At 39.0% G+C, this 14732-nt stretch overlaps 1 protein-coding gene across 4 annotated transcripts; it reads left to right on the top strand.

Moving 5' to 3' along the window:
* Positions 1–190: 190 nt before the first annotated feature.
* On the top strand, positions 191–14580 carry dtd2 (D-aminoacyl-tRNA deacylase 2). 4 transcript variants are annotated; one of them, XM_058398297.1, is made up of 13 exons: positions 191–330; positions 2572–2690; positions 2783–3083; positions 3171–3363; positions 4476–4779; positions 5495–5798; positions 6350–6536; positions 7387–7585; positions 9868–10171; positions 10576–10752; positions 13188–13350; positions 13450–13519; positions 14153–14580. In XM_058398297.1, exons 2-13 carry the CDS (start codon positions 2573–2575, stop codon positions 14476–14478), a joined length of 2646 nt encoding a protein of 881 aa, XP_058254280.1. In that variant the 5' UTR covers positions 191–330; position 2572; the 3' UTR covers positions 14479–14580. The 4 variants fall into 4 exon arrangements, with proteins under 4 accessions (XP_058254280.1, XP_058254279.1, XP_058254281.1 ...); XM_058398296.1 differs by having other exon boundaries at positions 203–522; XM_058398298.1 differs by lacking the exons at positions 191–330; positions 2572–2690; positions 2783–3083; positions 3171–3363 and having other exon boundaries at positions 4536–4738.
* The last annotated feature ends 152 nt before the right edge of the window (positions 14581–14732 follow it).

The raw sequence follows: 14732 nt of genomic DNA, 5'->3' as shown, positions 1-14732 counted from the left end.
TGTTTATGCTATTACAGAAGTATAAGGGCCTGACATTTTAGCTGTCGTCATATGATTCATAATATATGATAATTAACCGACTGCTTTGTGCTGAATTAAAAACAGCGAGAAAACAAATATCCATTTGAAAACCATTGAAATCTAAGATTACATTCGAGGAAAGTAATGTCTCTTATTTTGACGCACAGGAACAGGAAGTGACGTTCGAGGCCTCACGCTCCGGAAAATCCCACCGTCGATTTTTATTGATGCACACTATAGGATACTGCATAACTACTTTTCTGTTTTATTATCCATTCAAGCTTGATAAACATCAAATCAAATCAACAGGTAATTGTAATTGATATGAAATATCTTTTGAAACGACGTTAATTGGTTCAAATATGAGGCATTTGTGAAGCTTTTTACGACACAGCAGATGCACTGCAAAATTGCGTTCCCTTCAGAAGTGGCTCCTGTCAGTGTGTTAGATTTGGAGATATAAACAGGGCTCGAGACTCACTGCTGCTGCTCGTGCTAGAGGTGTGTATAGTGAAGAAAATAATGATGATACACAGTACAGTGTACAGTAGTAAAGTAAAGTGTGTGTGTAGTCTGTAAAGAAGCAAAAGAAATAAACACCTTAATCACAACTTGAAACATTATTCTTAATCAGGATAACTTTATTAACTCTATGCATTACTTCAGCGAGTTTATAAACTTCATATGTAATCGCTGTAAAATCGCTGCAAAAGCCACCTTTAACCCACTAATAATCAGATATAACAGCTTAATAAAAATATTAATAACAAGACCTCTTCATATTCTGCATGGACACACCCACATTCACGACATGGCCACATATTCGGACACTCGACCATCACATCTATACATGAAACTTCTGTTACACAAAGTACCACAGAAATAAACAAACGAAAACCAGTATATCATCTTTAGACGCCACTTAAGATGTCTCCTAAATGGAGTTTAATGGAGTTTAAACTTTAAGCCTAATCCCAAGGTCCATCAGGTGTCCGAGACCATCAGAGATCACAGATGGGTTACAGTTCACCCAACTGTCCGTGTTGGCATTAGCCTTATGCTAACACTGAGACACCCTAGTCTTCATTCACTTGTGTATTAGAAAAAAATCATTCTTATTTTAACTCTTACCTGCTGTTGAAAAAAAAAACCTTTCGATGACACTTGTCACATTTTTTTTTATTAAGAGGTTAAGATGGGGTTTAGTACCCATAACGACACACATATACACTGATCAGGCATAACATTATGATCACCTGCCTCAGATTGTGTTGGTCCCTCTTTTGCTACCAAAACAGCCCTGACCTGTCATGCACTGTCTATTCTGACACCTTTCTATTAGGACCAGCATTAACTTTTTCAGCAATTTGAGCAACAGAAGCTCGTCTGTTGGATCGGATAACACGGGTCAGTGAGCCTTGGCCGTCCATGACCCTGTTGCAGGTTCACCACTGTTCCTTCCTTGGACCACTTTTGATACCACTGCAGACCGGGAACACCCCACAAGAGCTGCAGTTTTGGAGATGCTCTGATCCAGTCGTCTAGCCATCACCATTTGGCCCTTATCACACTCGCTCAAATCCTTACGCTTGTCCATTTTTCCTGCGTCTAACACATCAACTTTGAGGACAAAATGTTCACTTGCTGCCTAATATATCCCACCCACTAACAGGTGCCATGATGAAGAGATAGTCAGTGATATTCAAGTCACATTTCAGTGGTCATAATGTTATGGCTGATCGGTGTACACACAAAAACATTCTTTCAGAATTTTTTTTTATCTCTTATGTGTGTGTGTGTGAGTTTGTTTAATCTGAACGTAATATAGATGCTATTTCCTCACCCTTATTCTTCCCAAGTGCAACATTTTGTTATTTTTAAATAAATCTTTGCCCTTTTAAGCAGTACACTGGCTTGAAATGGGACATTTTCTGTCAGAATACACAAATGCATTATTTTATCACTGCAAGTCTGATATAAAAATTCTGTTTTAATTTTAGATGCTTAGGAACAATCACTTGGCGCATCCCAAAGAGCAGAACTGGGTTTGATAAAGTTTAATGAAGGATATCAACATATATGTGTAAAACATTTTTTAAATATATATATATATATATATATATATATATATATAAACATATATATTTTTTAAATATATGAAAATATTGCCTGTAATGGGCTAGATATAAACAGTACTACTTGTAAAACACTACAAATACTACAAAAAGCCCTGAGTGTCTACTTTCATATGAGCTATTATCCACCACTGTGTCATGTGAAATGAGAAAGACGTTTAAAGTCGAGCCACCAAAACAGGCACAAATTTCATTTCTCCAGTAAAAAGGGTTAAATTAGATTAGAATCAGATAAACATTCTCTTTTCTGCAAAGTCTGTGTAGGTGCAAACATTTTACTTAGCTTTATATTAAGACAAAAAAAAAGCTTTTCTTCTAATGCAGCATGGTTTCTTCTAGCATCATTGCACCCTGTCACAGATAAAAGGCAGATGTATATGCGCTGGGAATATAATATCTTTTTCCCTCTCTAAAGGATGAGCTTCCAGAGGTTTAATGATGTGGAGAAGTATCTTCGATTCGGGACATACGGCAAACATGACAAAGCTTCTAAAGGTGTAATTAGGAGATGTAGTAAGAAGTTTCGCTGGAGAGGTGAGCAATACAGAATTGATCATAACACAACTTTATCAGACTTACATCATTGCACCATGAGAAATCTTTTTTGTTTGTTTGCTTGTATTTAGATGGTAGTCTCTGGTACATAGACAGTCAGCGTCAGCGTAAGGTGCTCCGCAGTGAAGAGGAAGTGAGAGCAGTGCTGGTGGAACATCACAACAACTCCAGACACGCAGGACGCTCCCGGTGTCTGAAAGCCGTGTCCGAGCTGTATTACTGGCGCTCGATAACCAAAGACATCGGAGACTGGATAGACAATTGTAAAGATTGTTTGCATCCGTCTAACCCGGTGGTATGCTTACAGTGCATCGTCCCGGGGTGTGAGAGCTCTGCGCTTGCTGATGATGAACAAGGCGTCACGTTTCACCGGTATGAGCTGCACAGAAGTTGGTTTTGAGCACTCGAATATATCCAGGATTTTACTAGATTTTAAGAAATGTTCTGGTTTGGTGACAGGTTTCCTTTCAGTGATGTGGAGAGACTCAGCCACTGGATTAAGTTCTGTCAAAGAGACCGCTGGTCTCTCCACAGCAGGTCAGCTATCTGCTCCAGACACTTCACAAAGGATTGTTTCGACCGAAGCAGAGAGGTGGTCTGCCTTAAACCTGATGCCGTGCCCACGATTGAAATATTTGTAACTCCACAGAAGGTAAGAAACGTGTTTACATTTACAGCATTTGGTAGATGCCCTTTTTAAGATTAGATTAGATGTACACTCTTTGTCCAGAGAGACTTACAGAAGGGCTCTGAAGTCTCTATCCATGAATACATCCTGATACTGATTCACTAGGTCATGGACTATGAATAGAAAACAAGTGCTAATTTAAGTAGGTAGGCCATTTAAGACAGCCAGAGACTCAGCTGTTCAGACATCTAGATCTAGTGTAGGTTCTTTCTACCAGCTTGCTGCCAGAACAGAGAAGAGTCTTGATGAGTGACTTCCTTGTAGAGATGGTAGGATTAGTCAAGTAGTGCTAGAGGATTAAAGGGAGCGGGGTGCAGTGCAGGGTAATAAGTAATAAGTGTTGTAATAAGTGTTTTGAGATAAATACCTTATATTTAGTTCAGTATATTAGTAGATTATGTGTGTAAATCGATGCTGATGTGGCTCAAGGCTGTAAACAGTGATGTACTTTAATGGGTCATATAACACTATTTCATGGTCATGGATTATGTCCCTGGTGGCAGGGTCCCACACTCTCATCACCTGGCATGGAACCAACCCAGCCAATGAGAGTTTAACTCGGTGCCAAGCTGAAGCCCGAATAAAATGTGAAGGTTGTGCCAGGAAGGATATCCGGGAAACCTGTGCCAAAATAAAAAATGTGCGCATAAGAAGGTCTGCTGTGGCAACTGCTAACAGCTGAAGGACAACAAGAAGAACAACATATCACGTGTCAGGGATTAGTAGAGGCGGTGGATGCAATTGCTATATTTTTTTATTTTATGAAATGCAAAACTATGGGAGGAAAAAAAACCCTGTGGAAAAGCACAAGCTATAAAAACAAAACACACAAGCTATAAGGCAAAAGCAAAGACTATGAGTGAGGCTATGGGACACGCAACAAACTCCATAAAGGGCAACAACAAAATATTGAAAAATAATGAAATATACAATAAAACAGAATTTAAGTAAGGCCGCTTGTTAGGGGTAACAAGTGTAAGTGATCATTGGGGCATGTAACGTGAACATGTGTTGCGCTGGGACTGATGGGTATTGTAGTGTTGATTCCAGCAAATATTGTTTTTCTTTTGAAACAGGACAGCAGTGAATACTTGGATGCTCTCTCCATGGAATCCGGAGATGAAACAAAGTTTGTAGATCAGTCTGTCGATGAGGACGTGGTCCATGTGGAGCATCCTTATTTCAGAGATTCCTCCATGCAGAACAACACGAGGGGAAGTGATGTGAAGAGCAAAGTGAGCCTTCTGAGCTCCAAGTCTGAGCCTTATTTCAGAAGATATGATGCGTTGGAGAAGTACCTACGTACGGGAGTGTACAGCAGTACGCCCTACTGCACAAGGTACATGGTCAGGAGATGTGCTAAACGCTTTTTTCTTCAAGGTAAGCACATACGCGTGCATAGCACTGTAATAAAAGTTGGAAGTGATACGGTACCTAACATGCTGCAGTGGCTGAGCTGCTTTCAAAGATGATTTGGCTCATTAGATCAAGTGCTTGTTGCATTTATTGGAGGAAATAAGTTAACACTAACTGGCACTGTGTGAAAAAGTAAATGCCCCCTTGAAAGAGTGGTTATCTGAAGCATGGGTTGCAGCACAACTGGTTATTAAGTTTAGGGGGCAATTACATTTGCATATAAGTAGGTGTTGTAGAAGCTTTTAAAAAGCATTTTGAGGAGCCGAAATCATTTAGTTTGACAGATATGGAAAAATAGGGGGCAAATACTTTTTCTCACCTGAGCTGAGGTTGATAGTGAAGGCAGAAGGTTTCATTTGCTTCTTTTGCTGTATGTATGTATTATGTGTACATAAGAAACGAGTGCAACTTTTGTCAGAAGCTGAGGATACAGCAGAGTATCCGGAGTAAATTTGCAAAATGAAGAAGATGGTTTATTTTTGAAATAATAGTCTTTTTTTCCCCGTCTAAACAATGAGCTTCCAGAGGTTTGATAAAGTGGAAAAGTATCTTTGATTTAAAATACATTTATATTTACACACAAAACTAGTAAAATTTTGTTTGTAAGGCTTATTATAAGTGGTCAGATTCTTGGATTGTTAGTCAAAATAATTGATTCTATTTTTTACTTTATTTTAAGATGGAGTCCTGTACTATCGGCATGGTTCCAAGCGCAGGAAAGTTCTGCGAAACAGAGAGGAGGTGGTTGAGCTGCTAAAGGAGCACCATGACAAACGAGGACACTTTGGGATGAGCAGATGTTTGAGCTCCATATCTGAGCTTTATTACTGGGGCACTATGACCAGAGACATAGAGGACTGGATTGGAAACTGCCAGTTTTGCATGAAGATGGATGAATCGACACAAAAATACCGGTGTTCTGTTTACAGCTGCAATAACTACAACGGGCCTTTGGAGAGGACTCTGGGTCTGACATTTCACCGGTGAGGATCAGCAGTGGCTTTACAGAGGACGTTATATTACTGCTCGGAAAATTCAATAGATTTAGATTGCTTCATACTGGACATGCTGTGGTGTTGTACAGCATTGGTCTGGTTTCAGACTCACTTCATTCTATTTTACATTATCACAAATGTGCATGGAGAGTACAATGTTACACACATATTTATTATTTTTTACAATTATTTTGGTGCTGTTAAGTGCAATAAGTATATTCGCACTATCCAGTGTCACCAAGATGAGGATGGTCTCCCATTTGACTCTAGTTCCGCTTAGGTTTTCTTCCTCATATCTTCTCAGGGAGATTTTGGGTTAAGAGCCTATTAATCAGAGAAGCATGTAAACACATAGACCTCCACTCTACCTAGCAGTGTAATCTGAAATCTCTACTAGCAGACAAACAAAGCGAGATGCACACCACCTTGGAGTCTTCAGCTGAAACTTTTAGGAGCTGTTTGTTCTTGTTCTTCCTTCTCACATCCTTACATCCTGTTTATTAATGTTTAACATTTCATCCTGTGCTGTATTTCTACAGATTTCCGTTCGATGATCCTGAGCGTCTTAACCAGTGGATCAGAAGCCTGCGCAGGATGAACTGGCGACCCCGGCCCAGGTCTGTCGTGTGTTCCACTCACTTCACCGAGGACTGCTTCGAGCACTCAGGAGGCTCGGTTTGTCTCAAACCTCACGCAGTCCCCACCCTGCTCCTCTGCACCTCACAGGTAGTTTACGCTACTCGGTCTGTTTCGCATGTTATACCTCTAACTGGACAAAGTAAATTGGACGATGAGAGAAATCTAACTACACAAAGTATTTTTTAAATACAGCTAAATGCATTTTTGCTAGGGCCTGATATATATATCAGATCACGACAATGCTCACACTGTGTGATGTCCGGTTAGATTTTAAGAAATAACCAGCAGAGAATTCCAATTACTTTTTTACAATTCTGGAAAGAATGCCAGCAGAGATTGTCGAAATGCTTTTATTGGCCATACGTGAATTAGACACTATTCCAAAAATGTCCTCCAAAACCATGTAAAATGTTATGTTCAGCCGCCTTATGCAGCGTTCATACATGCAGTGGCTCACAGAGACAAAGAGACCAGAAATCGTCACTGAGAGCAGGCGACAATTGCTGACCAGTGATATGAGCAACAGTGACCGTTGGTGACTAGATTGTGGGCGTGTCCAGCGGCGAGACAAAGTGAACTCTATGTAATTATGGAGCTACGTGGTGCAGCAACAACCAAAGGGAGTGATTCGTGACAAAGAACACACATTGCTTCTCCTTCATCTCATATGATATGATGCATGTCTATATGCTGAATTTTCTACATAAATACTAAATCTCTCTCCAGAAAGTTTCAGTGTTTTAGCGGCAAGAAAATTGATTTGGAATGCTAGTTGCTCCACCCACTGACAAACATTATTACTACAGCAACCGGTAGTTAGACCGACTTCATAGTACAGCGACTAGAAACTTGCATCAATACAGTCACTGTATGTGTGAACATAGCTTTACTCTCCATCATTTGTGAGTTAATTGAGTACACAGGTGTTTCTTTACAGGAAAAGGAATATGCTTCTCAAGGTATGCCTGAAAAGAGTGGTTCTTCAGAGGCGACGGATGGCTCGAGTACCCAGCATGCTTTTTTCTCCAAATATGATGCAGTTGAGAAATATTTGAAAGGGAAAGGCTATCCACCCGGACTCACCTCTGTGGAGAAAAACACCTTCAGGAGACTCTGCTCAAGATTCTCCATCCATGGTGACGACTCTGATTGTTAAAATAAGATGTTTAGTCAGCTAACTGATATTTGGAGGGAAAAAAACGTGAGACTGAGCTCTAGGTTATTTCTTATTCAAATGGCAAATACTAACAAAAATCTAAAATTTATGATTACCTAGCATTTCTTGATAAATACCGAAGAATTCATATACTGTATGTAATATAAGTTGTTTAAGTAAGAGCTAGGAAGAGGAATATTATATTAATCCTCCATTTCCAAAACATGTTAAATACATGATAGATAATTGTTATTACTTCTTTCATATTATTTGCTAGAAGTGGATAATGTTTTCTGGATAACGTAAAAGCCATTTTGATTAAAATGAGTGTCTAATACAACTGAATAGAAATTAATATTTTATTACTCTGCCTTTGTTGTAAATCTTTCTGGATGATCAAAACACTGCAGTTTCTGCAAAAGCAAAATCAGGAGGTTATAATCAAAAATAGACAGCCTGGGCACTCCATAGTCTAAATATACATTGAAAACAGTTTTATACTGAGTCTCTCTATATACATACAAAGGATACTATCAAGTCCATTTAGATCATGCTTAGAGAAAAACATAAACAATGGCAAAAACGTGATCTTAAATGATTTTATCATGTATCGCCATATCAGGGGATGTGACTGAAAGGGAGGGAAGTGGAACAGTAAGATGAAGAAGGTACAGGAGTTTAAGTACTTGGGGTCAACAGTCCAGAGTAATGGAGAGTGTGGGAAAGAGGTAAAGAAGCAAGTGCAGGCAGGTTGGAATGGGTGGAGAAAGGTGTCGGGAGTTCTGTGTGATAGAAAAATATCAGCAAGAATCAAGGGGAAGGTGTACAGGACAGTGGTGAGACTGGCCATGCTGTATGGTTTAGAGACAGAGACAGGAGTCAGAGCTGGAGGTAGCAGAGCTGAAGATTGAGGTTCTCTTTGGGAGTGACAAGGTTGGACAGGATTAGGAACGAGTACATCAGAGGGACGGCTCATGTTGGACGTTTGGGGGACAAAGTTAGAGAGGCCAGGTTAAGATGTTTTGGACATGTCCAGAGGAGGGAGAGTGACTATATTGGTAGGAGAATGTTGGACATGGAGCTGCCAGGCAGGAGGAAAAGAGGAAGGCCAAAGAGGAGGTATATGGATGTAATAAATGAAGCTAGTGGGTGTAAGTGTTGAGGATGCAGAAGATAGGGATAGGTGGAGAGAGATGATTCGCTGTGGCGACCCCTGAAGGGAAAAGCCGAAAGAAGAAGAAGAAGATCGCCACATCATGGGAAAAAACACAAAAATAAATAAATCCTCCCCACTTAAATTTCTTAACTTATTTCACATGCTATAACCACTAGACAGGTGATTATCCATGTACGTATCCAACAGTGAGGATTGGCCTCACGCATTCAAGATTTCAGGATTTTTATTTTGTGCACAGTTATAGAGATATACATTATTCAACTTGCAGTGAAATGAAAACCTTGTCACTCCTCCTAGACTGTGCATGTAAATATACTAATTTAAGAACCTATGTTAAAAATAATTATAATAATAAGAAAGAAAAGAGACAATAGAATGTAATGAACAATATCTTAATACACCGATCAGGCATAACATTATGAACACTGACAGGTGAAGTGAATAACTCTGATTAGCTCCTCATCATGGCACCTGTTAGTGGGTGGGACATATTAGGCAGCAAGTGAACATTTTGTCCTCAAAGTTGATGTGTTAGAAATAGAAAAATGGGCAAGTGTAAGGATTTGAGCGAGTTTGACAAGGGTCTGCAGTGGTCAGCGTCTATCAAAAGTATTCATTAAGTCAAGTCCTGTAAGTCTTTTAAGTCCTGTAAGTTGTAAGGTGTGGCCCTTGGAGGCCCCACATTGCAACTTACAGGACCTAATGGATCTGCTGCTAACATCTTGGTGCCAGATACCACAGCACACCTTCAGGGATCTAGTGGAGTCCATGCCTTGACGGGTCAGAGCTGCTTTGGCAGCGAAAGGGGGACCAACACAATATTAGGCAGGTGGTCATAATGTTATGCCTGATCAGTGTATGTTACATGTAGTAGCATGAAGTGTAATTCTGTTACAAGTAGTGACGGTTCAGAATGGGCAAACATTACAGAATGGAAAGTGATATATTTATAATGTTGATCTGTAATACCAAGCATAAAATTGTAGTGTCTTTTAAAATGTAGGCATTAGACCTTACAGAACCCTGTTCTTTTCTGGTTCTGGACATTTTCTGAAGTGCTAATAGATCACTTCCATCCGTTTCAGACGGCTTCCTTTTCTATTTGTCGGGCAGAGGCACCCAGAAACACGGGAGGCGCAGGGTGGTCAGGAGCAGAGAGGAGGTGCACTCAACTCTCACCATCTACCACAACGACATGAACCACCTGGAGCTGGAGAAGTGTTTGAAGCTCATCTCTCAGCACTTCTTCTGGGGCTCCATGAGGGCAGATGTTGCTCTGTGGATTCAGCGCTGCCTCCAGTGTTCCAGCTCTGACAAAGCTCATGGCATAGAGTCTGGTTTCTCTCCAGCACCCCCTGAGCATTTAGAGAATATGTTGGATAAAAACAGGTAGCTTAAATAATGTGTTTTAGAATTCATCAACCAAAAATCAGACTTCAATACCAGCAAATTTGTGATACAGCAAAATGTTTTATACTAAAATTTAGAAAGTGAAAATATGTTGTTTCTCTTTATCAGTACCTTCAGGATTTTGAGATTTTGTGATCACAGAAATGAATGCACACAAAAAACCCAATTTTTTTCACAATTTTCAGCACTAACACAAATTTCACAAATTCTAAAAAAGCTGCAGGATAATTAAATATTTTTGCAGCAAAAATCACAAAAAAAAACACTGTTATTATTATTACTGTTATTATTGTAGTACTAGTAGTAGTATTCTTATGTTTTGTTGCATGCATGAAAATTCTGTCTGACATATTGCTGTGTTGCATTTCTTTTCTTTGAATCAGTCCAGCACAGATAAATGGTGTTCTGACAACTGAAAAAGACCTACAGCTGTCAATCACAGAGTTAGCTATCCCACAATGTCTAATCATCACCACGCCTGAGATCCTCACTCCAACTCAACCTTACAACAACACTGCTGCCGAAGGAAGAATCCTTGGGCTAACCAACTCTGTTGCAAGGTAAACATTCTAAGTAACATTCTGTAACACTCTAAGACTGTAACATTCTGACATTGTAATATTTTAAAACCATAACATTCTAAGAACATAAAATTTTGACACCGTTACATTCTACATTTCTTATCCAGAGCGAGTAACATTAATCTCATTTTATACAACTGAGCAAGTGAGGGTTAAGGGTCTTGCTCAGGGGCCCAGCAGTGGCAGCATGGTGGACCTGGGATTCAAATTCACAACCTTCTGATCAGTAGTCCAAATGACTTAACCACTAAGCTACCACATCCCCACATTCTAAGACAGTAAAAGTCTGACACTAACATTCTAAAACCATAACACTCTGACACTGTAACATTCTAACACCGTCACATTCTAAGACCATAACATTCTGACACCGTAATATTCAGACACTGTAACATTCAGACACTGTAACATTCAGACACTGTAACATTCAGACACTATAACATTCAGACACTGTAACATTAGACACTGTAACATTCAGGCAATGTAACATTAGACACTTTAATAATAACATTCAGGCAATGTAACATTAGACACTTTAACATTCAGACACTGTAACATTAGACACTTTAACATTAGACACTTTAATAATAACATTCAGGCAATATAACATTATACACTTTAATAATAACATTCAGGCAATGTAACATTATACACTTTAATAATAACATTCAGGCAATGTAACATTATACACTTTAATAATAACATTCAGGCAATATAACATTATACACTTTAATAATAACATTCAGGCAATATAACATTATACACTTTAATAATAACATTCAGGCAATGTAACATTAGACACTTTAACATTCAGGCAATGTAACATTCAGACACTAGCTTTCAAAGACTATAACATTCAGACACTGTAACATTCTTACACTATAAAATTCAGACACTGTAACATTCACACACTAACATTCTGACACTGTAACATTCACACACTGTAACATTCACACACTAACATTCAGACACTGTTACATTGGACACTGTAACATTCAGACACTGTTACATTAGACACTGTAACATTCAGGCAATGTAACATTAGACATTCTAACATTCACACACTGTAACATTCTTACACTGTAACATTCTGACACTAACATTCAGACACTGTTACATTAGACACTGTAACATTCAGGCAATTTAACATTCACACCCTAACATTCAAACACTAACGTTCTGGCATGGTAACATTCTGGCATGGTAACATTCAGACACTGTAACATTCAGATACTGTAACATTCACACACTGTAACATTCACACACTAACATTCAGACACTGTTACATTGGACACTGTAACATTCAGACACTGTTACATTAGACACTGTAACATTCAGGCAATGTAACATTAGACATTGTAACATTCAGACACTAACATTCACACACTGTAACATTCTTACACTGTAACATTCTGACACTAACATTCTGACACTGTAACATTCAGACACTGTTACATTAGACACTGTAACATTCAGGCAATGTAACATTCAGACACTAGCTTTCAAAGACTATAACATTTAGACACTAACATTCTTACACTATAACATTCAGACACTAACATTCACACACTGTAACATTAGACACTGTAACATTCAGGCAATGTAACATTCACACACTAACATTCAAACACTAACGTTCTGGCATGGTAACATTCAGACACTGTAACATTCAGACACTGTAACATTCTGACACTGTAACATTCTGACACTGTAACATTCTGACACTGTTACATTAGACACTATAACATTCAAACAGTGTAACATTCAGACACTGTTACATTAGACACTGTAACATTCAGGCAATGTAACATTCAGACACTAGCTTTCAAAGACTGTAACATTCAGACACTGTAACATTCTTACACTAACATTCAGACACTGTAACATTCACACACTGTAACATTAGACACTAACATTCAGGCAATGTAACATTCACACACTAACATTCAAACACTAACGTTCTGGCATGGTAACATTCAGACACTGTAACATTCAGACACTGTAACATTCAGACACTGTAACATTCTGACACTGTTACATTAGACACTGTAACATTCAGACACTGTAACATTCAGACACTGTTACATTAGACACTGTAACATTCAGGCAATGTAACATTCAGACACTAGCTTTCAAAGACTGTAACATTCAGACACTAACATTCTTACACTATAACATTCTGACACTAGCTTTCAAAGATTGTAACATTAGACACTGTAACATTCAGACACTAACATCATAACAAGGTTACATACAGAGTGACATGTAGAATGTTTGGGTCGTTGCACAACAACTAAATCTGAAATGCATTCAGTAATATAAGGATGTAACAGAACATCAAGTTGTCTTCTGATTGGCTGTGTATTCTGGCTGAAAGAGCCTGACACTGATCTGCGTTACTCTCTTGCCTTCAGTGGAATTCTCAGCAGTGCCATTGGTTCTTATCAGCTACTAGAGAGTTCAGCACGCGAGCAGAGAAACAGCAGCTTGAGTGCCAGGACTGTGGTTCAGCAGTGCACACATGCCTTACTGCAGGTCAATCCTCAGACAACTGACACAGACTCTGAATGGGTCGAGGTATTTTATTATCTGCTTTGACAACTTTTCACACTAAGTTTCTACGTACACTTCAACATTTTAAGTCACTTGATGATGTTGCTGATCTCGTTGTTACAGATTCGTGATGGAATTGTGATCTATGTGTGCTTTTATAAAGGTGCTACTGAGAAAATCGTTCATAAAATGGGTAAGTATAATGACATTAATGACAGTATCACTTAATAATATACCAAATTAAAAATGGCTGTATTTTAAACTTTTGCCTTTTTTGTGCACAAGCATTGTCCCTCATTTATCAATCCAGAAGGTTCAGAAACGCTCATTTTTTTCAGGGAGCATGGAGGCTTAGTGGTTGATTCTCTGGGGTTTTGGGGTTTGATTCCTGCCTCCCTGACATGTGTGCAGTTCACAAGTTCTCCCTGTGATTTAAGGGTTTCCTCGCTCAGTCTAAAGACTTGTATTGTAGGCTGACTGGTATCTCTGAATTGTCTGTAGTTTACGAATAGGTGTGTGTGCTCTTGGCACCCTGTCCATGATGTCCTATACCTTATGCCCTGTGTCCCCTGGAATAGACTCCAGGCTTGGCATGACCTTGTGATGAATAAGCACTACTCTAGTGTAAGGAACCACTGGGACAGTTCATTTATTTTATGACAAGGTTTTAAAATCAGTGTATTTTACTGAGTGTAAGGTTATTGTATATCCGCATATTAGAGTATGGTTTTGATGGTTCATACTGAATCTTGCCACTTGGAGTTGTACAGTATTTAGGGGGCTTCAGCTGACATCCCGAATGTTTTCTGTTATGTGTCCTTCACAGTAAACACCCTGCTCAATGCAGAGTTCATTCCCGTGAGCACGGGCAGGCACATATCCATCATGGAGCTTCCGGGAAGTGTGATGATCATTCCCCAGGACACCATGACTGGTGTAGTTAAAGGCAACACTGTGCAGCACCACGATGCCATTGAAAGCTGGAAAGGCCTTTACTTCTATGAACAATTCGTCACTCAGTGCGAGAGTAAGGTTGCTGCATCAGCGAAGTGCACCGAGGCTGGAGTGGTCGTCAGGCACGGAGTCTACGGAAACATGCAAACTTTATACCTTAACAGCAGTGCACCCCTCACTCACATACTCGAGTTTTAATCGAGGGTTCACATTTCAGAATCTTTTGTACAGGATTTCAGAGGTACAGTATATTTTGAGATGTTTACTTAACTTGAAAAATAAATTGTTTATTTAACATTGGTTTCTGTTTCTGTGGTAGATTTATTTATTAAATGATCTGAAAAACATAAAATGGGAGTCAGTAATTAATAAATAAATTATTTTTCTGGCATATGTTAATTTCCCAACTTTTGACCATTTTGCTGTAGCAGTGACATTAAGCTTTATAACCT

The sequence above is a fragment of the Hemibagrus wyckioides genome, linkage group LG09 (genome assembly GCF_019097595.1).
Source record: "Hemibagrus wyckioides isolate EC202008001 linkage group LG09, SWU_Hwy_1.0, whole genome shotgun sequence".
NCBI classification, from domain to species: domain Eukaryota; kingdom Metazoa; phylum Chordata; class Actinopteri; order Siluriformes; family Bagridae; genus Hemibagrus; species Hemibagrus wyckioides.
This window is presented reverse-complemented; position numbering and strand designations above follow the sequence as displayed.

Coding starts and splice junctions, on each gene's coding strand:
- dtd2 (XM_058398297.1), top strand. CDS start 2,573: ATGAGCTTCCAGAGGTTTAATGATGTGGAGAAGTATCTTCGATTCGGG. Junction 10,172..10,575: donor AATATGTTGGATAAAAACAG/GTAGCTTAAATA, acceptor TCTTTGAATCAG/TCCAGCACAGATAAATGGTG. Junction 13,351..13,449: donor CAGACTCTGAATGGGTCGAG/GTATTTTATTAT, acceptor TCGTTGTTACAG/ATTCGTGATGGAATTGTGAT.